Below are 27,238 nucleotides of genomic sequence, written 5' to 3'. Positions count from 1 at the left end.
TATTTATCCCTGTTTTCCCAGCAAAGGTCATTTTGACATTGTCAGACCTCTTTCTAAACTGAATGTGACAGACACCTGTCCTAGTCTGAATAGCTGAAAGAGAATCGTCTCCTTCCATGGCTGTTTTGCTTATGCTTTCAGTAAAACATCAACCCGCTACAATTTATCCTTAGGTGTTCTGTCAGATTTTATTCATCACAATTGACGCCGCTCTTTCTCTATCTGGATAGTGAGACGGATGAAGGGCTTGTTATAAAGCTGTGCCTTGCAGATCATTGTGTCAGTGGGACTAGTTAAAGTTTAACAGAAACCTATAGGTGAACGAAAAATAATAATTTCATAGTTCACTATAAAAGTTTGCGAACGGGTAATTTTTCTCCTTCACTGAAGTCCGCTAACGAGACTGCACTGATGGGCACTGATAGGCGGCACTGATAGGCACTGAGAGGTGGTACTGATGGGCACTGAGAGGTGGCACTAATGGGCACTGATAAGTGGCACTGATGGGCACTGATAGGCAGCACTGATTTGGCACTGATAAGTGTTGGCAAAAGACACACCCGCTGCTCCAGGTGAGACCAGGAAGCCTAATGATCCAGTAGGTGCTCGCCTCCGCACACAATGAATTTAGAAATGGCCGCACACCATTGTAGATCAAAATCATTTTTATTTGGACATCCCAGAAATGGCAGGAATCAGAATGCTGGGTAGACGCGTTTTGCACACTTCACGTGCGCTTAGCCATTACCCACTGACGGGGAGGCAGTGATGGGTACTGATTGGCAGCACTGATTGGCAGCAATGATGAGAACTGATTGGCAGCACTGGTGGACACTGTTGGAACTGGACTGATAATCAGTACACTAATAATCAGCTCCCTGATTATCAGTGCTGATGTCCCTTTAACACAAGCCGGTTATTGTCTCTCTTTTTCTGTCCTCACGCTGTCAATGTGAGGAAAGAAAAGCCAATAACTGGCTTGTGTTGACATCAGCTGTCATTGGATACAGCTGATTACGTGGTAAAGGGCCGCTGTGAGTGGCCCTTTACCCTGATTTGTCATCAACTGAGTCCGAAGGACTTGGCGATCACAGAGCGCACGGGAAGTGTGATCACGGAAAGGCGTCTAAGTACACGCTCCTGGCAAAGCAAGCCTGCGCTGTAGCCGTCATACGGCTATAGTGTGGGTGGGAAGGGGTTAATAAAAAGGAGCTCGTCCCAACCTAGGCCCTTCTATTGGGACAGATTCATGGTAACTTGTTCATAAGTTCTTGCAGTCAACCATAACACCTTGTCCTAAGAAACATCTAAGGGCCCTTTGAAACAGGCGCCTTCTGTTCTGGTCAGCAGGGGATCTGTCCACTGATTCCCTGCTGATTGGAGCAGAGCGGGCGGATGACAGATTTGTGTCCTCTCAGTATCTGCAGGGTGGACACGGACAGAGCCCGCTCTGCTCTATGGGTGGCCGGGAGTACATTGACTGTGCTGTACATTTTACACCCAGCTGTCTTCGATCCGGTCCGCCCAAATGTAAGAGGATGCCGTCCTCCTCCATTTTTTTAGCAGGCCTGATCAGACCTGGAAGTAGGTAGATGTAAACGGACACAAGTCTGGTCCTTAGGAATGCAAGGACCTTCCGATCACGTCCGCCTAAAAACCTGACAGGCAGCCCTGATCGGATCGCCCATGTGAAAGGGCCTTGAAAGGCAAGAAAGTTTTTTTTGTTGTTTGTTTTTTTTAGGTATGTTGTGTGAATGGGTACAAATTCGCCGCAAGATCACTGCTATTGGCCCACCCCCTCCCCCGCCACTCTCCCACATCCTCCGTCGCTTACTGGAGCCGTCGGCAGGGGCGGAGGCAATCGGGACCTGTCCGTGGCTGTGTATGGAGACGAGTGATAGGAAGATGGCTCCCACCCTTCTCAAAACCATAGCAGGTCGGAAGCGACGTCAAAACTTCACTTCCGCCCATACGTCTTAAAGGCACATTTTTTTGTTGTCATTATTTCAAATGACAATTTTTTTTAAATTTTTTTTTCTTTTATTGCATTTAAGTCCAAATATGAGATCTGAGGACTTTTTGACCCCAGATCTCATATTTAAGAGGACCTGCCATGCTTTATTCTATTACAAGGAATGTTTACATTCCTTGTAATAAGAATAAAAGTGACTTTTTTTTTCAAGCGAATGCATATGTGAGTAGCGCCCACATATGAAAACGGTGGTCAAACCACACATGTGAGGTATCACCGCGATTGTTAGAGCCAGAGCAATAATTCTAGCCCTAGACCTCCTCTGTAACTCAAAACATGCAACCTGTAGACATTTTTAAACGTCACCTATGGAGATTTTTAAGGGTAAAAGTTTGACGCCATTCCACGAGTGGGCGCATGACATGTTGGGTATCAATTTACTCGGCGTAACATTATCTTTCACAATATTAAAATAAAAGTTGGGCTGATTTTACTGTTGTCTTATTTTTTTCATTCAAAAAAGTGAATTTTTTGCAAAAAACTTTTGTTGCGCAAATGCAGAGCAACAAAAGTATTGCAATGACCGCAATTTTATTCTCTAGTATGTTAGAAAAAAAAATGTATAATGTTTGGGGGTTCTAAGTAAATTTCTAGCAAAAAAACGTGTTTCTAACTTGTAAACACCGAATTTGAAAAAGAGGCTCTTAAACCGCTTAAGGACCGCCTCACGCCGATATACGTCGGCAGAATGGCACGGCTGGGCACAAGCACGTACAGGTATGTTGCCCTTTAAGTGCCCAGCCATGGGTCGCACGCCGCCGCCGCCACACTCACGACCCGGTCCTGAGCTCCGTGACCATGGCCACGGGACCCGATCGCCGCTGGTGTCCCGCGATTGGGTCACAGAGCTGAAGAACGAGGAGAGGTAAGAGTAAACAAACCTCGCCTCATTCTTCCTAGTGAGGCTGTCACTTATCGTCTGTTCCCTGTTATATCAGTGATGTCACACGCCAAGCCACACCCCCTACAGTTAAAAAAAACACACACTCACACACTTAACCCCTACACTGCCCCCTAGTGCTTAACCCCTTCACTGCCTGTGACATTTTTACAGTAGACAGTGCATTTTTAATCACACTCATCACTGTATTAATGCCAATGGTCCCAAAAATGTGTCAAAATTGTCCGACGTGTCCTCCATAATGTAGCAGTCAATAAAAATCACTGATCGCTGCCATTGCTAGTAAAAAAAAAATTATTAATAACTATGCCCTATTTTGTAGACGCTATAACTTTTGCGCAAACCAATCAATAAACGCTTATTGCGATTTTTTTTTACCAAAAATATGTTGAAGAATACGTATCGGCCTAAACTGAGGAAAAAAAATGTTTTTTTATATATTTTTGGGGGATATTTATTATAGCAAAAAGTAAAAAATATTGCATTTTGTTTGGGAGCCACGTCGCACGTCCGTGCAATTGTCAGTTAAAGCGACGCAGTGGCGAATTGCAAAAAGGGGCTTGGTCCTTTAGCTTGGTCCTTTAGCTGCAAAATGGTCCGGGGCTTAAGTGGTTAAGTGTCTAGGCAGTTGAGTTTAGAAGCATTTTTTGGAAAGCAAAAAAATGCATTCAGGACCAATGTTCAGAGGCATTTGAAACACAAAATGCCTGTAACAGCTTGTAAACGTGTGTAAATGCAGTAACTCGCAATTAGCCGCGTTTCGTCTACAGACATTTTTAATGGAGATCCATTTTTGACTATTTGAAAAAAAACTAAACATTTTTAAGCACTTAAGGACCAAGCCTCTTTTTGAGATTTGTTGTTTACAAGTTATAAACAGTTGTTTTTTTTTTTGCTAGAAAATTACTTACTTAACATTATACATTTTTTTTTCTAGCACCCTAGAGAATAAAATGGCAGTCGTTGCAAAACTTTCTGTCACACCGTATTTGCTCAGCGGTGCACTTTATTTGGAAAAAATACACTTTTTTGAATAAAAAAATAAGACAACAGTAACGTTAGCCAATGTAAATTGATACCCAACATGTCACGCTTCAAAATTGCTCCCGCTCGTGGAATGGTGAGAAGCTTTTACCCTTAAAAATCTCCATAGGCAATGTTTAAAAAATTCTACAGGTTGCATGTTTTGAGTTACAGAGAAGGTCTAGGGCTAGAATTATTGCTCTCGCTCTACCGATCGACGCGATACCTCACATGTGTGGTTTGAACACCATTTACATATGCGGATGCTACTCACGTATGCGTTTGCTTCTGCATGCAAGCTCGGCGGGATGGGGCGCATTTACATTTTTATTTTTTTTTAACTTATTTTACCTTTTATTTAATTTTTTTTACAATGTTCTTTAAACAAAACAAAAAAAAAAAAAACCCTGTAATAGAAAAAAGCATGACAGGACCTCTTAAATGTGAGATCTGGGGTAAAAAAGACTTGAGATCTCATATTTACACAAAAATTGAATAAATAAAAAAAAAATGTTGTCATTTAAAAAAAAAAATATGGCCCTTTAAGAGCTATGGGTGGAAGTGACGTTATGACGTTATTTCTGCCCTGCAATGATATGGAGACGGGTGGGGGCCATCTTCCCTCACTTGTCTCCATACCCAGCAAGGGAGACAATCTGATCGCCTCCGCTGCTACCAACGGCTACGATAAGCGGTGGAGGGCACCGGAGCAGGGCGGGAGGGGAACCACTCCCGCCACCGATAAAAAATATCTCACAGCGAATCTGCCGCAGAGACCACTATTATCGAAGACCAGACCACTCACTGAAGAAGAGGATACTAGGGTTATGGCAGCTAGCTGCTGCCATAACAATGATATTCCATTTCAAATTTAGGACGTATATCGGTGTGTGGCGGTCTGGAAGTGGTTAAAAATGTTCCTAAACGCAAACGCGGCATGGAAACTCGGCAAAACTGACGTTTTTAAACACTGTTTACTATCTGCCACGTTAAATCGTTCAGGGGGGATTGTAAGATGTCCCATGTACATTAAGGAGCATTTAAGCCCCTGTACACACGGTCGGAGATTTCGACAACCAAATCCGTCGGATTTTGTCCGACGGATCTTGTCCGAAACTGTTGCATACACACGGTCGGACTAAGTTGTAGAAAAATCCTATCATTCAGAACGTGATGATGTAATTTCGTTACGATGGGACTACATTCAGGCTAGTAGCCAATAGCTTTGATGTAGGAATTTGATCTGAGCATGCGTGGCATTTTGTCCAATCAAAATTCTCTACACATGATCGGAGTATGTCCGATCGAACCAGTTGGTCGGGAAATATTTCCAACAAGTTGGAAAATTGGGTCCGACGGATATTCCGACGGAATCAGTCCGATGCAGACCACACACAGTCGGATTATCCGACAACACGGTCCGATAGGACACATTCCGTCAGATTCTCCGGCCGTGTGTACAAGGGCTAAGAGTGTTTAGGAGCAGTAGTGTTTTATTGGCATTTTTGCAGTAAAAGGAAAAAAAGCTCAAAAAACACTATGAGTAGCATTTAGAAGCGTGTACAAGCGTTTAGCAGCGTTTAGGAGCATTTGAAACTCTACAAAAACATTTTATTTTCTGCTCCTAGACACTAAAGCTCAAAAAATGTTAATAGCCTAAAATAGTGTACGTGGACACATAGCATGACATAGGATAACACTATTTAGCTTCTAAGAGCAGAAAAAAAAATGCTAATAACAGCTTCAATGAGCTTAAAAAAACGCTAGTGTGCATGAAGCCTTACTGTAAAAAGCTAATAAAACGCTAACGCTCTTAAATACTCCTAAAACACTACTACAAAAAGCTATTACCAGCATTTTTTATGCAGAGTTTTTGTTTCCAGCCTTTGTTAGCTAAAAAAAACTGCATGGAGCCTTATTCTCATCTGGTAATCCTGTCAGTGACATGCTTCCTATCCTAAAGTGACAACGCTCACTCCCTGTACTGTGATGAATGAATGAGCATCGTTGTCACCATAGGATAAAATGTATTAAGACTACAGAACACTTCCTTCTCCTCTCTGATCCATAACCTAGGCAGGGGTGTTCTGTAGTTCACAGAGAGAACTGGCAACAATACAGCTGATAAAAACACAGCAAAGGAAGGGAAGTTCTGAGCACACTGGATTTCTGAAAGAATCTACACATTTTTTATTTTTTTGCCACGGAAATTGTTTTTTTCAGCTGGCGCACTAATGATGCAAAAAAACGAATGCCCTGACGATCGACAAGAATTTTCGCTTGGTTTTTGGCTTGTCTATGATCTGACCTTTTTTCACGTTACACCCATATTTAGAAAGGGTCACCATCCACAGCCCCCCACCCTCAAACCACCCCCACTTACCTGAATGATGGGGTTCTTCTCTGCATACACATGGCTGTGTGTGGCTGTGTCTGCACAGCTGCATCATCTGTTTCCAGGGATCTGTGAATGGAAAGACTACAAGTCCCATCTGCCACCATGGTGGAAGGGCTCATAGATCTCAATGGAGGAAGAAGTTATCACATTTGTAGTCCATTGTTTACTTGCTCTAGCCCTGAAACCAAAAGTCCTTGTTTCTGTACGGACCTGGGGCTGCAGGAAGAGTCTGCAGGAGCCTATACATTGTACTTACGATGCACTGATCGCGGTTGCTGTGCGATTTAATTAATTTTAATTAATTAAATTAATTAATTTTTAAATAACAAACATATCATACTTACCTCCACTGTGCAGCTCGTTTTGCAAAGAGTGGAGCCCAACCTCGTCTTCTGGGGTCCCCGGCGGCTCTCGTGGCTCCTCCTCACATCAGATAACCCCCTAGGAGCAGCGCACCCTGAGGGGGTTACCTTGTGTCCATAGCCGCCGAATGTATAACTCGGCCCCTGCCCTGCATCATTGGATTTGATTGACAGCAGCAAGAGCCAATGGCTGCGCTGCTATCAATCTATCCAATCAAGAGCCGAGAACCCAAGGCAGAAAGACAGCGTGTCCCCGCTGGGTCAAGTTTCAGGGCTCAGGTAAGTAAAACAGGGGGGCTGAGGGGGCCGGTCACTGCCAGGTTGGGTCCAAGTAAGGGAATAATTATACTTACCTAATCCCCTGCTCCCACAGCAGATGGTGCTCCTCCATGACCCAGCATTAATACGTCCAGTGCAGGGTCCCTGCTTTGATCTTGATGACGTCAGGTAGGGTTGCCACCTCATCCCTTTAAAACTGAACACATATTAATCACACAGGTTCTGTGGTGGATTAAGGTGGTAATTGCACTCACTTGGTGCCTTATCTGAAATAAATTAGTCTCAGAACCTGTGTAATTCATATGTGTTTGGGTTTGAAGGGATGAGATGGCAACCCTATGACAGGACCTTTGGACCGCCAGAGCATGGGGGGAGAGGACAATGCAGAAAGTCGCACGATTTTACTGTAATTTTTTCCATGATTTTGATGCATTTTGCCCTGATTTTGTACAGGTCAAAAGGTCATCTATGTAAAAAGCAGAAAAACGCCTAAATCTGTCTGAAAAAAAAGTTCCAGAACTTGTTTGAGCTTCAGGCATTTTGGAGTGGAGATGTGAACCATCTCTATAGAGAATATTTTTTTTTTCCGTCCAGCGTTTGGTAGCTTTATGCTTCAAGCTACAAAACGCTCAGGGGTGAATGGGGTCTATAAGGTCAGGTACATAAACTTCCTTTAAGACCTCTTTGAAAAACCACCTCCCATTCATTCCAAAGTGGCTTTTCACAGTGGGGCAGTGCGCTTGCGGGACGTTCTGAAAAGTCCTGCAAGCAGCATATTTGGGGTGGGTTAAGAGCGCCGTATTTAGCAGTCCCAGAATGCCCTGCCAATTGGAATGAAGGGGCAGCGCCTGAAAAGCTCTTTGAAAGTATCGAAAAACTGGAGTTTTTAACCCTTTTTTTGGAGTTAAAAGCGCCCCGCTTAGCAGCACTTTAGCTCTAACGGCCGGCGCTTTCAGTGTGAAAGCAGTCTTATTGTTCCCCTAGAACTAAAAGAGCCATTAACCCTTGCAGTGCTGGCACAGCCCCACTGCAAGGGTTAATGTTCCAGTTGCCTTTAGTTTTCAATAATTTTTATTAACCTCCCTGGCGGTACGATTATTTCGGATTTTAGGTGCTAAAAGCGGTACCATTATTTTGCATGAAAATTTGGTGTTTTATATTGTAGTCCTGTAATTCTTAGGAATAACTCTCTTAAATCTGTCCAAACCAGAGTCTAGCAGACATCCCGGGTATGATAAAGTTTGAAAAATGAAATCATAAATTATAATATAAAAAAATAACTATAAATAATTATACCAAATAATAATATAACAATAATAAAAATTATTCAATAATGTAATCAAATCAAAAACACTGAAATTTGCTCAGTTGCAGAATTGTCACTGTCATTACTTTTCAGTATTTGATGACGGATCTCCCCACAAATCACTATCGCTTAATTCTGCGAGTGATTCCAATTTATTATCGCTGTTTTCTAGCTGGTCTAAAACCATTTTTGATGTAAAATGACAGTTTTGGTTGCTATGGACAATCTCCAGTTTCCAGGCATAAAGAACAGTTTTTATTATATAAAACTGCATGCAGGGCACTGGACAGACCACTAGGGACAAAGGGGATGTGAAATATTTACATACAGCAATGTAATCTGTAAGATTACATTATACTGTATGTATACTGTGTGTTTCACTTTTTGGATTTGGCGCCGATCACCGTCCCCGTGCGTCGCAACGCTCGCAGGGCACGGAGACCGGCTCCGTGATAGATCGAGCGAGGCACGGCTCGCTCGTACAGCGGGGAGACAACGCTGGATCCGAGGGAGAAGGTAAGTAAACCTCCTCCTGGATCCAGCGATGCGGTCCCGAGTCTGGCTCGGGGTTACCGCTAATGGTACAAAAATTCCACCCCGAGCCAGACTCGGGAATACCGTCAGGGGGGTTAAAGGTTTACAACGTATTGAACAAAGGTCTCGACTTTACATTATAAAATACAACTTGTACAAAGAACTATACATATAGTCTTCTGATTTACTTGGGAGTTCCTCCTCTCGTGTCATACCTAGACCATCATTACCTTCCAGTGTTGACTACATTTTGCTTGTTAAGTTATATATGGCATATGTATCATAGTCTGCTATACATTTTTAACTTTGTATGTAATCATGGTCCGTAACTCATTTTCTATCCAAATCTCCCGCATAATCCCCACCCACTGAGGCAACCCAGTCCCCCAACTACTTTTTGGGGAAATCTGTGTCCTCCCACCAGGCAGGTATCACCTAACATAGCCCGTGTGGGCCGAGCTCTGTCAGGAGTGAATGATAACAATATTGCTACAGATCATTTCGCAATTGAGAACTGATAGTTGTAATTATAAAGGGGGGGAGGGTAAACAAGAAAAGTCAGAAAGGGGGAAAGTTGAAGAAGGGTGGGGGGGGGGGGGGTGATGTGGTCCCGCACCCTCAGGCCCATTTCTCTAGAGTAGATTTAAGTTGCAAGTGTCCTGGAGTCATTTGTCAGATATGCAATAAATGGGTCCCATATTTTATGGAACAATTTCATCTTATCCTGTGCTAGAGCTGTGCTATGATAACATTTCATTTATCATAAGCCATGTCCAGTTGCCTTTATTTGGACTTTAATACATTTTTGCAATAGATTATGCCTTTAAGTGACAGTTTGTATCCTTTCACTATAAACCATATGGCTCCAACTAGACATGGCAGGTTTGCATTAAAATCTTGGGGTCATCAACACCTTCCTTCTCTATTCCATAGAGCCTTAAGCATAGTTTGTTTCCGTGTTTTGTCTAAGCAGCCAGACTATGTAACGCCAAGTCTGAGCCTCAGAATATCAATGAACCCGTGCGCAACGCAGTGACATACTGACTCCAGGCAGCTGGGCGGGTGAGCCGATAACACTCAGGCGTTAAACTCATCCTAAAAATCCCTGATGTTTGAAATAACCCGTTCCGTTTTTTTTTTTTTTTTACATGAGCTCCTCTTCACCGTAGGGAGGCCAGAGCCTTCAAACAGCCAATAAAGAAATAAAGTGAAAACTTCACGGCTGCCAAAATTAATCTTGTGTGTGGTCACTGTTGGCAGGTTAGTTACTGGAATGATATGGAGCAGGAAGAGGCTGCAGAAAAAGTGAAAACAGCTGGAAATGAGTCTTCTATCATCCTGACAGAGCTGGAAGGAAATACATTATATCACATCACCGTGAGAGCGTTCAACAAAGCCGGATACGGACCTCCTAGCGCGGCCGTACGTGGAAGCACCAAGAAATCTCGTAAGTGCCCTGTTGTTTCCATTTCATCACTCTCTGCACCTATTTCTTGGCCAACTGATAGTCCCGATCTTCAATCATACCTGGTTTTAAAAAAAAAAAAATTATTCATATATGTATTCTTAACCCAAAAAAGTCCTTAGCCTCCTTCAAATCTTCAATCTCCTGAGCACTCAGGTTTCATTCCTGGCGCCACTTCGTATTTGCGGTTGGTATTTCACACTTATGGTGTCAATCACAGCTCATAGGCAGCAAGGGGGGAAGGAGTGACACCATAGGGTTGATTTACAAAAGGCAAATAGACTACATTCTGCAGGTGCAGTTGCTCCAGAGCTTAGTAAATGAGTGGGAGCTCTACTGACTTCATCATCCAATCATGTGCAAGCAAAAATGCTGTTTTTTTTCCCTTGCATGTATTTGGGTATTCTTTGCAAAGTGAAGCTTCACCTTATTTACTAAGCTCTGAAGCAACTGCATTTGTGTAGCACACTCCTAGTTAGGTGCTAGGCTGTTAGTTAAATTTAGTTATTTTTGTGCTTTGTGGAGCAGCTGCAGATTGGTTTGGGCTGATCAGGGTCCCACAGTCTGCACATTTGATTGCTTCTCCCTGCTTTCTGGAAAGCTCCAGAACAGTGCCGGTCCACACTTATGCAAATTCTATATGGATCGGATGCGATCTGAAAAGCATAAATTTGCATGTCATCTAAAAAAACATTATTTCCAATGAAGGTTGTTCACATATTTGAGCTCAAAAAAGGGTCTTGTGTGAGTTTAGTGCGGTGCGAATTTAGACTTCTATGGGACCAGATGGAAATCGCAGTCGTATTCACATCACTCCAAAAAAAATAAAAAAATTCCTAGATTTATAGAAATAAAATTGCAGATATGACCACTCCCCTCACAAATTTGCAGTAAATTTGCATTGAAATTGCACATGGCAAGCAGAAATCACAATGCGAATTTCCACTATGTACTGCTTTAAATTTAAATTTAATTTAAAGTTTGTAGCACATAAGTCTGAACCGGCACTAAGTGAGAAATCTGAATATTTATGAGGTCGTGCTCAGAAGGTGGCTGGAGAGAACATAAAGTCTGGGGCTGGATCAGTCAGGGCTCTTGTCTAGTAGGAGAAGCACCCAGCCTGAAGGGCTATAGCCCTCCCAGGCAGCCCAGCACCTCTATCAAGAGCTCATCAAGGCTCTAGCTACCCTATCACCATGGGTCATATTCAAGCTAAGAAAAGGGGCTTTCACCCAGGATCCAGTCTAACAAGTCCACTGAACAACTGTATGTCTGACTTTTGATAGAGGCATCCAAGTACCCAGGGACTTGTGAGTACAGACCTGAGAGCAGGATCTGGGTGAATGCACTGGTGTTAACCCCGTGTTACACAAAGGCTGAGGTAGGCCCGGCCTGGTACATTGCTATTGGTATCCCAGTGTTTCTCCTTCCTAGAGTTATTGCTAAGGGACTTTTCTAAGGGGTATCTTTAGAAGGAGAGGAGGCTTTAATTGCAGGAGAGACCATATGCATATCTCTTCTGCAATAAAGGTTTCTTAACTGCCTTCTAGCAAGTTTCTAAAGATGTGCATCTCAGTGTACAATGTCACTATAACTCGGAGCCAGGAGGAATTGACTCCCCTGTGCGCATTGCGCAGGAATCAGATCATCTCAGGCCAAAGACACCAAACACAAAAAATGATAGAATGAAGATATTAGCAATAACAGCTTGTGAATATTAAGTCGCTGGAAGTGAGGTAAGTGCAGCAAATTTTTAGTTCCACTTTATATTGGGGTCCTAGGGCCTGTTCACATCATTATGTCTTAGGTGTGCTACAATGCAGGATCACAGTGTGCTAAAGGCAAATGAAAACTAGTTACCGTTATAATCTATGACGCTTTTCACATCAATGTGTTGCATTATAACCTCTGTCAGTTTTTTTTTCCATCCGTGTCTCTTTGGGGAGATTTCCCTTCACTTCCTATCCCATATCCAAAACAGGAAGTAAGGAGAAATCCCTGCAAATTAGAGGAATCCCTTGGTCACCAGAACTTGTTTCCCCATTGGAAGATGTCCCCTTTTTTTCTGGGAACAACCCAACATTTTGGATTTTCTTTTACTTCCAATGATAATAGTAAATAGGACAAATAGAGAAGATAAATCCAATATGACACAGAGGGGGTTATTTACGAAAGGCAAATCCACTTTACGCTGCAAGTGAACTTGAAAGTGAAGTTTCTGCTGATTTTATCATCCAATCATGTGGAAGCTAAAATGCTGTTTTTTATTTTCTTTGCATGTCCCCCTCGGATCTACAGCGACTTTACTTCCAAGTGCACTATGCAGTGCAAAGTGGATTTTCCTTTAGTAAAAAACCCAACAGACAGTAATAAAAACATAAAGGGTGTCCTGATCCCTCTCCGCTCTTTTAAAAAAAAAAAAAAAAAAATTGACTTTACAGTGCCTTGAAAAAGTATTCATACCCCTTGGAATGTTCCACATTTTGTCATGTTACAACCAAAAACATAAATGTATTTTATTGGGATTTTATGTGATAGACTAACAAAAAGCGGCACATAATTGTGAAGTGGAAGGAAAATGATAAATGGTTTTCAATTTTTTTTTACAAATAAATATGTGAAAAGTGTGGCGTGCGTTTGTATTCAGCCCCCTTTACCCTGATACCCCTAACTAAAATCTAGTGGAACCAATGGCCTTCTGAAGTCACCTAATTAGTAAATAGAGTCCACGACAAGGCACTGTAGTTTTTATACTTTAATAGAAATATCTGTTTTTAAGTGCAGACTGGCATTCTGCATTTTCTATTTCTTTCTATATTCTATTTTTTACCTGATTTATTCTTTTCTGAGACAATACAGCGCAGACTGCTTTGACTCAACATGCCGGATTTATGAATCAGAGTGTTAACTGGAAGCCCATGTACTGAACTGTAAAATTGTGAGTGCAAAATGCTCTCTTCAGAACATATTGATATTTTATTCCTACAAAACAGGGCTAAGCATTGGTGACACACACCAGAGATAAAAGGATTCCGCTTTATAAGCTAAGTATAAGTTCAGCCAAGTAGAGTCACTATTAAAATGACACCGCTGGAGCACGCAATGGTTTATCAGCTTCCAGCTGTGCTGGCAGGACTAGCAGATAGGGAGCAATTCTCTGGGCAGGAATTGGAATATGTATTTACATTTCATTTGGTTATAAAGTACATTTTTTTTTTGTTATTTTTTTTTTTATCTCCATCCAGCTCCCAGTCAGGCTCCGAGCATTGTGAAGTGGATACGGAACGGCTCCCATGTTTCCTTGGGCTGGGAAGCAGTCCGATCATTAGCCAACGAGTCAGATGTCATGGGATACAAGGTCAGAGCACGCTCCCTCTCAGGCTGCATTCTACTCAATCTGTCTTTTTTTTTCCCGTTCATATTATTATTATTATTATACAGGATTTATATAGCGCCAACAGTTTGCGCAGCACTTAACAAAATAAAGGCAGACATTACAGTTACATTACAATTTGGTACAAGAGGAATCAGAGGGCCCTGCTCCTCAGAGCTTACAATCTAAAAAGGAAGGGTCAGTTGATACAAAAGGTAATAACTGTGGGGGATGATTGAGGAAGTAAAAACAGTGTTAGTTAGAAGCAGGATAGGCTTCTTTGAAGAGAGGGGTTTTCATGGATCGTCTAAAGATGCATAGATTAGGGGACAGTCGGACAGATTGGGTTAGGGAATTCCAAAGGATGGGAGAAGCTCTGGGGAAATCCTGGAGGTGAGCATGGGAGGAAGGGGCAAGGGAACTAGAGAGCAGGAGGTCTTAGGTGGACCGAAGAGAGCGACTTGGTTGGTATTTAGGCTATGTCTAGGAATTTGGGGTTAAAAAACAGAGAAAAGTGATGTAGCACAAGAGGCAGTTTTTATTAGACAAGTTAAAGCGCTAAACCCAGGACCCGGCATTCACTATATCTGGTCTCCCACAGTACACAGAACATGGAAATGCAATTATAACTGCTAAATACCTTTTCTCATCAGCAGTATATAGGAGTCTTGCGACTTCTATCAGTGTCTGGTTAAAGCTTGTAGGAGGAGTTTACATTCTCCTATGTCTGTCCTATGAGGCTGCAAGACCCTTATGCCCTGTACACACGGTCAGAAATTCAGACGGAAAAGGTCCAATTGGATTGGATATTGTCAGAAAATCTGATCGTGTGTGGGCTCTATCTGACTTTTTCCGCTGAAAATTTTGACGGAAAAAATTTGAGAACAGGATCTAAAATTTTCCGTCAAAAAAATCAGATCGGACTTCTTCCGATCGTTTATAGAGAATCCCCACAGACAAAGCGCAACGCATGCTCAGATCAAATTACGAGACCAAAGCTATTGGCTACTAGCCTCTACTTAGTCTTGTCGTATGCAACAAACGTCACCACGTTCCGAACGATCGGATTTTGTCAGACCGTGTGTATGCAACACAAGTTTGGGAAAAAAGGAGTCGGAAAAAATCCGACTGATTTTGTGGTCGGAATGTCCGACCGTGTGTACAAGGCATAACCCTCTGCCTGGACAGTGCTGATTGGCCCTGTGCTGATCACATGCACTGTCCCTAGAAAAAAATAAATCTCTAGCAATACACACCAAACCGAGCATGTGCAGCTTGTCCCCTAGCTCTGTACTATCTGGAGATCTATTAAGGACAGTGGAAGAAGAGGAAGATCAGAGAAGACGGAATCAAACAGCCTTTTTATACAATGCGAAGGATAAACTGCTTAGGTTCCACAGTGAGTATAACAAACATGCTTTACTGCAGTTGTACTCAAAAGTTTGCATACCCTGGCAGAAATTGTGAAATTTTGGAATTTTCCCACTTAAAAAAAAAGTTAAAAGTCAGCAGCTACAAATACTGCAGCTGCTGACTTTTAATAATCATCGGAAACCTTACCTGCCCCAGGGTCCAGCGATGCGGGGGATCGAAGCCCCGCTCGTCTCCCCCTCCGTTCAGCGGTGCCGGCATTCTAACCGTGGGCGCCCGGCTGTGGCTTCACAACCGGCACCCACTGCGCATGCGTGAGTGGTGCTGTCCTCCGTAATTGGCCGTGCAATCATCTGGGACCTGTCACGTGTCCCAGATGATGGACAAGAGGGAGGGGGCAGAGCTGAGCCCTTCCTGCGCCGAGGGGAAGTGACGTCAAGAGCCCAGGCACTAAAGGAGGCAGACTTTGGGGGACCGCCTAGCAACAGCCAGTTAGAGGTGAGTAAAAAAAAATTCAATTTTTTTTTTTGGGGTGGAAACACCACTTTAATATTGAAAATATGACTGATCGTGCCAAAAACCTGTCTTTTATTTAAGGATAGTGATCACATGAAGCCATTTATTATCACATACTTTTTTTGGATGATTTAAAAAAATATAAATGGTAAAAGAAATCACCCAAATGGCCCCAATAAAAAACTTACATACCCTGGAATGTTTGGCCTTGGTACAGACACAGAAGGTGGCACACACAGGTTAAAATGGCATACATAATATCTGTGCTACACCTGTGCTAAAAAGCTAAAAACTGCACTACTAACTAAAATAGGTGTGCCACTACATGTACAATGAAACAATTGATTGTGAGCAAGAGTTTAGATAAAAAAACAAAAAATAATGAAACAAAGATAATACAAAAATAGATCAGCATACATGAGCTGTTCTAGTCAAAAAACAAACTGTTCTACTCAGAAGAAAGTCCATGAAAGGTACAATACAAGTCCATTGACAATAATTCTTTAACCACTTGCTTACCGGGCACATAAAACCCCTCCTATCCAGACCAATTTTCAGCTTTCAGTACTGTTGCACTTTGAATGACAATTGCGCGGTCATGCTACACTGTACCCAAATGAAATTTTATCATTTTTTCCCCCAAATAGAGCTTTCTTTTGGTGGTATTTGATCACCTCTACGGTTTTTATTTATTTGTTAAAAAAATTAAAAAGACCGAATTAAAACGTTTTTATTTTTTTAAATTTATTTTTTGTTTTAAAATTTTATAATGGCTAATTTTTGGATGTCATTGATGTACGCTGATGAGGCGGCACTGATGGACACCGATAGGTGGCAGTGATGGGCACTGATCGATTAGACTGATAGGCAGCACTTCTAGGTGGCAATGATTGGCACCACTTGTGGGCATCGATAGGTGGCACTTGTGGGCATCAATAGGTGGCACTTGTGGGCATCAATAGGTTGCACTTGTGGGCATTGATAGATGGCACTTGTGGGCACTGTTGGTTGGTATAAATGAGGCATAATTACCTCTTCCTCTTAGGGACTGATGTCCCTTTAAGATCATTATTATTAAGTTATTAAATTATTAATTTAATAATTAATTATTAATAAACAAACAACAATATTTTTTACTTTCTGCTATAATACATATCCAATAAAACATGTAAAAAAAAAATCGCATTTCTTCATCGGTTTAGGCCAATATGTATTCTGCTACATATTTTTGGTAAAAAAAAAAAATCCCAATAAATATTGATTGGTTTGCACAAAAGTTACAGCATCTACAAACTATGGGATAGATTTATGGACTTTTCATTTTTTTTTATTGTTTTTACTAGCAATTGTTAGTGGGACTGTGACATTGCGGCAGACAAATCGGACACCTAACTTACACTTTTTGGGGACAAGTGATATTAATCAGTGCTAAAAAAAAATGCACTGTCTCTGTATAAATGGCACTGGCAGGGAAGGGGTTAACATCAGGGGCAATCAAAGGGTTAAGTGTGTTCCCTAGGGAGTGCTTTCTAACTGTGGGGGGAATTCTGTGACTGGAGGAAAATCAATCCGTGAAACAAAATATCTCAATTTTCCTCCCTGTCAGAATGCCGATCTGCCTTGTTTACATAGGCAGTTTGCCGTTCTACCTCTCTTGTGAACGATCAGCGGGTTCCGGTGGCAATCGTGGCCTCCGGACAAGATGATTGGCTCCTGCTGTTTCCAATCACTCCAGCGGCGTGCGTGTGCGCCCCTAGAACAGGAAGAAAAAATCACGTACAGGCAAAAAATGTTTTTTTTAAATATATTTTTGGGGGATATTTATTATAGCAAAAAGTAAAAAATATTGCATTTTTTTCAAAATTGTCACTCTATTTTTGTTTATAGCGCAAAAAATTAAAAACGCAGAGGTGATCAAATACCACCAAAAGAAAGCTCTATTTGTGGGAAAGATAGGACACGAATTTTGTTTTGGGAGCCACGTCGCACGACTGCGCAATTGTCAGTTAAAGCGACGCAGTGCCGATTCGCAAAAAGGGGCTTGGTCCTTTGGCTGCAAATTGGTCCAGGGCTTAAGTGGTAAATGTTGCATCATATACTGTATACCATATTTCATAAGTATAGTATGCTAAAGATTGTGTAAATGTAACCCTTTCAGGTATTTATTACCTCTCATGGAAATCATATTTGATTTTCTATCCAGATTCTGGCTTTGAGATGACATAATCATGTCAATTATGTTACCTGTGCAGCTCTTGGCAGTATTCACAAATGCCTGACACAGTTAAGCCCCTGATGCTGCCTCTCACTCTGTGAAGTTGCAGTCTGAACACTTCTTTTGATTTACCATAAAAAAAAAGCCCAATTGGTCCATATAATCCAACCTACAGTACATACACAAAGTGACGATATTTACACTTTTGCTAACACATGTCAAAGTTGCAAAATGGTACTTGGGCATTAACATTTACCCTAAGTTGGGTATATCTTTATTTATATTGTTGTTTATATTGTTCTACATGTTAACATGCAGACCAAGCTGTCCATCGACTGACAGAAGTTGGGACAAAGCTGGTAACTGCCTGTAATGCTTACAACAGTTAACTTTTATTCACTTCATTTAAACCTTCTTAAAGTAAAGATTCTAAAAATGTAATATACTAAGTACTTCTCATTATATTTTCTGCCCATAAAGCTATCCTTTTTTTACGTTGTTGGGGGAAAGTTTTAATCAAGCTAGGGATGAGCTTCGTGTTCGAGTCGAACATACGTTCGACTCGAACATTGGCTGTTCGTCCGTTCGGCGAAGTCCGAACATTTTGGTCCGTTCGCGCCAAATTCGTGTGGCGCTCACGGCCCACAATGCACTGCGATAGCGCAGTGCATTGCTGGCTGATGATTGGCCAAGCATGCACTGTGACCCCGCATGCTTGGCCAATCGCAGCGCCAGCAGCGAGGAGAGCCATGATTGGCCACAGGCAGGATGCCTGTGGCCAATCATAGCTCAGGCTGTGTAGTGCACGCCCCACACTATATAAGGCCGCCAGCGCGGTGGCCTTGTGTAGTGTGTTGGCGTCTGAAGCAGTGGGTGTTCTGTGTACCTTCAACACAGTACACACCGATCATTTTCGGACGATTTTCGATCTTGCTGTTGTGTAGTGGTTATTGTCTGCGTGCCCTGACCGCAGTATACACTGCTATATTTACCTCACCTATATAGCTAGTGATCTATCTTTTATAATAGAGCTTGCAGTCAGTAGTGTTAGGAGCTTGTGCGTGCTGTCTGCGTGCTCTGTACCCAGTACACACCGCTATATCCACCTACATAGCTCTTCTCTATTTGAGCCCACTTGCCATCTGCAGGAGTTATTGGAAGTTGTGTGTGCCTCCAGCACAGCACAGTATACATCTGTATATACCCCTTTATCTCTGGTGTTCTATAATAAAGGCATCTGCAGGAGTTAGTGGGTGTTGTGTGCCTCTAGCACAATATACACTACCCAACTGCTTTTTTACCCAACTCCCTTCAGGCCATTACCATGTCTGGAAGGCCAGCAAGGAGAGGCAGACAGGCGCGAGCCGATAAAAGAGGGCAAGCAGGCTCTGTGTCTAGAGACAACAGTGCTGGTCGTGGACGCGGTGCATTGTCATCAGCACGTGGCCATGGGACACGCTTGTCCTTCTTTTCGGCAGCTGGACATGTTGAGCCGCAACATGCCAACGACTTGGTAGAGTGGATGACCAAGCCCTCTTCATCCTCCTCATCCTCTCTCACCCAGTCTCGGTACTAGTAAAGCAGCTGCCAATGCATCGTCTTCCCTCCTCTCAATTTCATCATCAGTGACTCCTTCCCTAGACCCACCACGTCCTCCTGAGGAGTCTCCTGAACTCTTTGAGCACAGTGTTGGGTACATGCTCCAGGAGGATGCCCAGTGTTTTGTGGGCTCTGATGATGACACTTAGCTAGAGGAAGGCAGTAGCGTGAGCACAGAGAGAGGGGATGCTCAAGAAGGACAGCAATCTGGCAGTCATGTTCCACAAGCTGCAGCATACTGCCAGGTTTGCTACAGCGATGAAGAGGGAGGGGATGATGAGGGCACTGACTCCACGTGGGTGCCTGGAAGGAGAGAGGAGGAGGAGGAGGAGGCACATGTCCAACGAGGCAGGATGCCCTCCGGGGGCCAGCTTAGGGGCAGCACACCGACTGAATCACACTGCAGAGCTCCGCCTGTGCAGAGCGCTGCCTCTGCGCGTTATTCTAAAAGTTCTTTGGTGTGGGCCTTTTTTGAGACGAGTGCATCAGATCGCACCGCTGCTATTTGCAACATATGTCTCAAGCGTATCTCGCGTGGCCAAAACATCAGCCGCTTGGGCACCACATGCTTGTCCAGACATATGTTGACCTGCCATGCAGCTCGTTGGCAAGCGTACCTCAAAGACCCACACCAAAGAACAAAGCGGACCTCTCCATGCTCCTCATCAGCTAGCATCTCCAACCCCACTAGACCTTCAGTCCTCTCTGAAACCTGCTCTGAGAGGAATGAAGGTGTAGAATTAGGTGTGTCACAGCCAAGTGCTTCCGGGAACTCTGCTAGCGGTACACCCACGTCCGATTATAGCAGGCAAATGTCCCTGCCCCAGCTGCTGGACCGGCGAAAGAAGTTCACTCCCAGCCATCCACATGCCCAGCGGTTGAATGCTAGCTTGGCTAAATTGCTAGCACTTCAACTGCTGCCTTTTCAGTTGGTAGACTCGGCCCCCTTCCGTGAGTTTGTACAATGTGCGGTTCCTCAGTGGCAGGTCCCCAAACGCCACTTTTTCACACGGAAGGCGATTCCGGCTCTCTACCGGCATGTGGAAGGCAATGTCCTTGCCTCGCTGGACAGAGCGGTCAGCGGTAAGGTGCATATTACCGCTGACTCATGGTCCAGCAGGCATGGACAGGGACATTACCTGTCTTTCACGGCCCATTGGGTCACTCTTCTGGCAGCTGGGAAGGATGCAGGACAAGGTGCAGTAGTGTTGGAGGTTGTTCCGCCACCACGCCTCCAAAATGCTACTATTGGTTGTGACACACCTCTCTCCTCCACCCCCTCCCCTTCTTCTTCCTCCATGGCCTCTTCCAGTGCTCTGTCCTCAGAACCAGCGGTGCTCCGTAGGCGTTCCAGGGGCTACGCAAGTACGCAGGCAAAACGATGCCATGCCGTGCTTGCGCTGGTTTGTTTGGGGGACAGGAGCCACACTGGGGCGGATGTTTTGTCAACTCTGCAGGGGCAGGCCGAGAGGTGGTTGACGCCACGCCAGCTTAAGCCAGGAATGGTGGTTTGCGACAATGGCACCAACCTCCTCTCCGCCCTCCGACAGGGACAACTGACCCATGTGCCCTGTGTAGCTCACGTCCTTAACCTGGTGGTGCAGCGGTTCTTGGGCAGGTACCCCGGCTTACAGGATGTCCTGAAGCAGGCCAGGAAAGTCTGTGTGCATTTCCGCCGATCATTTAATGCCTGTGCTCGGCTGGCTGAGCTCCAAAAGGAGTTGAACCTGCCCAAGAACTGCCTTATATGTGACATGCCCACCAGATGGAACTCAACTTTGGCCATGCTGCAGCGGCTGCACACGCAGCAGAGGGCCATCAATGAGTACCTGTGCGACTACGGCACCAGGACAGGGTCAGGGGAGCTTGGTTTTTTCTCACCACGCCAGTGGGGCATGATCAGGGATGCATGCACTGTCCTGTCACCGTTTGAGGAGGCCACAAGGATGGTGAGCAGTGACAGTGCATGCATCAGTGACACTGTAAGTCTTGTCCACCTCTTGGAGCATACGCTGCGTGGAATAATGGACAGGGCACTTGAGGCAGAACAGAGGCAGGAAGAGGAGGACTTCCTTGCCTCTCAAGGCCCCCTTTATCCAGACAGTGTTCCTGCTGTGCCACCCATCACACAGGAAGAGGATGAGGAGGAGGAAGAGGAGGAGGAGGATGATTGTGTCAGCATGGAGGTGGAGGCTGGCACTCAGCATCAGCAGCAGCAGCAGCAGTCTTGTAGGGATGATTTACAGTCCCAAGAAACACGTGGACTTGTACGTGGCTGGGAGGAGGTAGCTGCGGATCATGTTGTCCTTAGTGACCCAGAGGACTCCGGATCGAATGCCTCAGCTAACCTATGCTGCATGGCCTCCCTGATCCTGCAAAGCCTGCGGAAGGATCCTCGTATTCTTCGGATCAAGGAGAGGGACCATTACTGGCTGGCCACTCTCCTTGATCCACGGTACAAGGGTAAGGTTGCCGACCTTATCTTGCCATCGCAGAGGGAGCAGAGGATGAGACATCTCCGGGAGGCCTTGCAGAAAGGTCTGTGCAACGCGTTCCCAGAGACTGGGAGGTTACAAACTCCTGGTCCTGGACAACGTGTTGCTGAGGCATTGGTCAGAAGGAGCGGTGGAGAAGGTGGCCGTCTGACTGATGCTTTCAGACAATTTTTTAGTCCGCAGCCTCAAGGTATGATCGGTTCCAGCACCCATCGCCGGCGTCTGATTTACATGGTGCAGGAATACCTAGGGGCAAGGTCAGACTTGGACACCTTTCCCACCAAAAATCCTCTGGCTTACTGGGTCTTGAGGATGGATCACTGGCCAGAGCTTGCACAGTATGCAATTGAGCTACTGGCCTGTCCTGCATCCAGCGTTCTTTTGGAACGCACCTTCAGTGCTGCTGGTGGCTTTGTTACCGATCACAGGGTGCGCCTGTCCACCGAATCAGTTGATCAACTGACCTTCATCAAGATGAATCAGTCTTTGATCACCCACAGCTACCAAGCACCTGAAGCTGATGTAACAGAATAATTTTTTTTGAAATATCACATCCCTTCAAGACTGCCTATGCTGATGCTGAGTGACTGTCCTGTTATGTTGATTATCTATCCTCTTCCTCCTCCGCTGATATGTTGGAAGAACATTTCTGGTTCTGGTTGATGCCATCAGCCCAATTTTTCTGCCCCTGTTTAACAGGGGCGTTTAATTACAATTTTTGATGCAATGCTTTGCAGCAGGGCTAATTCCTGCAATAAAACAAGAGTATATGGCAGAGGTTGCAGTGTGGTGGCACCAGCAGCAGTGCCTAAGGCCACATTTTTCTGCCTCTGTTTAACAGGGACATGTAATTACAATTCTTGATATAATATTTCACAGGAGGGCCCCTTCCTGTGCCCACCCAGAGTAACGGTGAGGACTTATAGTGTTGTGGCACCAGCACCACAACCACCAAAGGTCAATTTTTCTACCACTGTTCAACAATGGCATGTAATTACAATTCTTGATATAATCGTTCACAGCAGGGCGCTCCAGCACCCACCAAGAGTCACTTTGAGGGCTTACAATGTTGTGGCAAAACCAACACCTTGTTCCGCCATTTCTGCAGAGCATATAGGGCAGGCCCCTACTTTCAAACATCCAATTTACAAACATCTCCTACTTGCAAACGGAAGGAGACAACAGCAAGTGAGATGAAAAAAGATGGACGACAAAACAAATTATACAGGGGTCATAACCCTTCCCTATGTTTTCCAAAAAGCTTAAAAATAGTTTTTTTGACTGGAGCTACACTTTAAAAATGTACCAGCGGAAAATTACAAACAGATTCAACTTAACACAACAAACCTACACAGTCCCTGTCTTGTTTGCACCGCCTGTATACTGCTGTTCTGAGTATATAGGGCCTGGGGGCCACACGCATTTCCTTTTTTTAATATGGGTACGGGGTTCCCCTTAATATGCGTACAAGACCTAAAGGGGCTGGTAATGGGCAGGGAGGGCTACCCATGCCATTTTTCTCAATGATTTTCAACCATATTGCAGGAACCAGATATAACATTAAAACCGCAAACAGTTTTAAATGGTGTTATTTCCGTTTAATCTCATTTTGTGCAGGGACTGTTCTAAACACGGGAAACACGTGGCACTTCACAGGCATACTACAGACACCCCCCAGGCACCATATTTAAAGGAATATTTCACTTTTTTTTTTCCACTTTAATCGTCATTAAAATCAGTGCTCCCGCCAAAACGGCCATTTTTAAAAACATTTTAGGCATTGACCCATGTCCCCTGGGGCAGGAGCCAGGTCCCCAAACCCTTTTTAGGACAGTATCTTGCATATTAGCCGTTAAAATTAGCACTTTTCATTTCGAACGTTCGAGTCCCATAGACTTCAATGGGGTTCTAAAGTTCGTTCGAATTTGGGGTCCGTTCGAAAGTTCTGGTGCGAACCGAACCGGGGGGGTGTTCGGCTCATCCCTAAATCAAGCTGCAATCTTGTAGTAAATGTGTATAGTAATTTAAATTCTATATTAGTTTACTTTAAAGTTGAACTCTAGGCAGATACTGTATGTGAAAATGAAATCAAAAAAGTTAAAGCAGCTCTGTAATCATCAATGCATCATTAAAGCTGAAATCCAGGAATTTCAATAAAATACCCTTGCATTGGGCGACCCCCCCCCCCCCCCCCCCCGGGCCATCTTTAATATTGATTGTACCCTGGGCAAACATTCCCCCCCCCCACCCCCCCATGCAATTTCACTCTCCACCTACTAAATATCAGCTAGACTTAAATCAGTTTACTGTATCAGATCAGGCTGCGATTGCGATTGGTTGCCAGCGGTTATAGCATATCATTACTGTTTACTGACTGGTTGCTAGAGGTTACAGCACACATTACGTTTCACTGATTAGTTGCTAGAGGTTACAGCAAATGATTTCTGCTTGCTAATCGGTTGCTAGAGATTACTGTACACTACAGTATTACTGCTCACTGATTGGTTGCTAGAGGTTACAGCACATCTCCTCACTGCAGGGGGGCATGATCTACATATGAATGCATCCTTTATTTACATATCAATGCTGTCAGGCGCAGCTATTTACTTATGAATGCTGGTTGTTTACATGTAAACCCAGGGTATGTACAGTGGTGTGAAAAAGTGTTTGCCCCCTTCCTCATTTCCTGTTCCTTTGCATGTTTGTCACACTTAAGTGTTTCGGAACATCAAACCAATTTAAACAATAGTCAAGGACAACACAAGTAAACACAAAATGCAATTTGTAAATGAAGGTGTTTATTATTAAAGGTGAAAAAAAATCCAAACCATCATGGCCTTGTGTGAAAAAGTGATTGCCCCCCTTGTTAAAACATACTATAACTGTGGTTGTCCACACCTGAGTTCAATTTCTCTAGCCACACCCAGGCCTGATTATTGCCACACCTGTTCACAATCAAGGCATCACTTAAATAGGAGCTGCTTGACACAGTAAGGTCCACCAGAAGATCCTTAAAAGCTACACATCATGCCGAGACCCAAAGAAATTCAGGAACAATTGAGAAAGAAAGTAATTGAGATCTATCAGTCTGGAAAGGGTTATAAAGCCATTTCCAAAGCTTTGGGAATCCAGCGAACCACAGTGAGAGCCATTATCCACAAATGGCGAAGACATGGAACAGTGGTGAACCTTCCCAGGAGTGGCCGGCCGCCCAAAATTACCCCAAGAGAGCAGCGACGACTCATCCAAGAGGTCACAAAAGACCCCACAACAACGTCCAAGGAACTGCAGGCCTCACTTGCCTCAGTTAAGGTCAGCGTTCATGCCTCCACCATCAGGAAAAGACTGGGCAAAAATGGCCTGCATGGCAGAGTTCCAAGGAGAAAACCACTGCTGAGCAAAAAGAACATCAAAGCTCGTCTCAATTTCTCCACAACACATCTTGATGATCCCCAAGACTTTTGGGACAACATTCTGTGGACCGATGAGACAAAAGTGGAACTCTTTGGAAGGTGTGTGTCCAAGTATATCTGGCGTAGAAGGAACACTGCATTTCATAAAAAAAACATTATACCAACAGTAAAATATGGTGGTGGTAGTGTGATGGTCTGGGGCTGTTTTGCTGCTTCAGGACCTGGAAGACTTGCCGTGATAAAAGGAACTATGAATTCTGCTGTCTACCAAGAGATCCTGAAGGAGAATGTCCGACCATCTGTTCGTGTACTCAAGCTGAAACGAACTTGGGTTCTGCAGCAGGACAATGATCCTAAACACACCAGCAAGTCCACCACCGAATGGCTGAAGAAAAACAAAATGAAGACTTTGGAGTGGCCTAGCCAAAGTCCTGACCTGAATCCTATTGAGATATTGTGGTATGACCTTAAAAAGGCCGTTCATGCTCGAAAACCCTCTAATGTAACTGAATTAGGACAATTCTGCAAAGATGAGTGGGCCAAAATTCCTCCAGGACGCTGTAAAAGCCTCATTGCACGTTATCGCAAACGCTTGGTTGCAGTTGTTGCTGCTAAGGGTGGCCCAACCAGTTATTAGGTTTAGGGGGCAATCACTTTTTCACACAGGGCCATGATGGTTTGGATTTTTTTTCACCTTTAATAATAAACACCTTCATTTACAAATTGCATTTTGTGTTTACTTGTGTTGTCCTTGACTATTGTTTAAATTGGTTTGATGTTCCGAAACACTTAAGTGTGACAAACATGCAAAGGAACAGGAAATGAGGAAGGGGGCAAACACTTTTTCACACCACTGTATGTGAGTCATCTGTACACAACAATAGGGCAGGGCTGGGCAGCATTAGTAGCATCACTTCACACTGAGATATTGGGACACAGCACAGGACTAAAACTTCAAAGGACAAGGCAATTTAAACCTGGATAGTTGGTAAGTATATGGCAGCTGATTTGGGCCCCACAACAATGACAGGGCCCAGGGCAGATGCCCCTTTTACCCTGCCTTAAAGATAGCCCCCCCCCCCCCCCGCCATGCTCCCCCGCTCATTAAATCCAGGGGTAGAGGAATAAACTTACCTTATTCCTTTTTCTGGCAGGCTCAGATGCCCTTTTCTTCTCTACAACATGCATGGGCACCTTCATTTTGACTTGATAACAGCTTCTTGCAGTTCTAGTCAACACTGTATCCTGGCCTAGGCTGACAAGGCCCAGGCCTATGGCAGCACCTTGCAGGGGGGCAGCACGGAAAGAGTTCCCACCGGCTTGCGCTGTTAGTGTAGTGCCAGGCTTATGGGGCGGACTGGGCTGAGAGGCAAGTAAGTCTAGTGCCCCCATAAAGCGGCCGTCCTGCTTCCGGTATGCGGACGGCTGGCATTCCGCAACTGTGAGGGGGGCACTGCTTCTAATTTTGACTGTCCTATCATCCTGGACAACAAACCTTCCTCACTGTGCTATATGTTTTCTGCTGCACCATTGGCATGGTTATATCTTCTTAGTCCTCTCCATAAAATTATCAGAAATTTCTGCTTAAAGTAGAACTATAGGCAATACTTTTTTTTTTCCATTTTGGAAAGAGTAAGGGAGGGTTTTAGCCCCTGTCCGTTTATTTTTTAGCCTCCCTGTCCCATTGGAGAGATTTCCCTTCACTTCCTGCCCTATAGCCAAACAGGAAGTGAGAGAAAATCTATGCAAATTAAGGGAATCCATTGCCCCAAACCCCCCCCCCCCCCCCAGAACTAGTATTCCCATGCAAAAATTTCCGGGGCGGGTCTTGAACAGCAAGGGGTGTGACCTTGACAGGAAGGGGTGTGTCATAGTCAGGCCTAGGGCAGCACAAAACCTAAATACACTACTGGTGCTAATACAATATGTACAACAGAGCTTAGGGATGGGAAGGGA

The 27,238-nt window shown here is 44.1% G+C and overlaps 1 protein-coding gene across 1 annotated transcript in view; it reads left to right on the top strand.

The window, feature by feature from the left end:
* CNTN5 (contactin 5) overlaps positions 1-27,238 on the top strand; it is a 780,450-nt gene that overhangs the window by 734,414 nt on the left and 18,798 nt on the right. The window contains exons 19-20 of the mRNA XM_077484405.1: positions 10,096-10,282; positions 13,546-13,658. Coding sequence (XP_077340531.1) covers positions 10,096-10,282; positions 13,546-13,658 — 300 coding nt within the window. The remainder of the gene's footprint in view (positions 1-10,095; positions 10,283-13,545; positions 13,659-27,238) is intronic.

This window comes from Lithobates pipiens, unplaced genomic scaffold (assembly GCF_037356315.1).
Source record: "Lithobates pipiens isolate NorthernLeopardFrog02 unplaced genomic scaffold, aLitPip1_a1.2 Scaffold_16, whole genome shotgun sequence".
Taxonomy (NCBI): domain Eukaryota; kingdom Metazoa; phylum Chordata; class Amphibia; order Anura; family Ranidae; genus Lithobates; species Lithobates pipiens.
The sequence above is the reverse complement of the archived record's forward strand: the minus strand, read 5'-3'. Positions and strand labels throughout refer to the sequence as shown.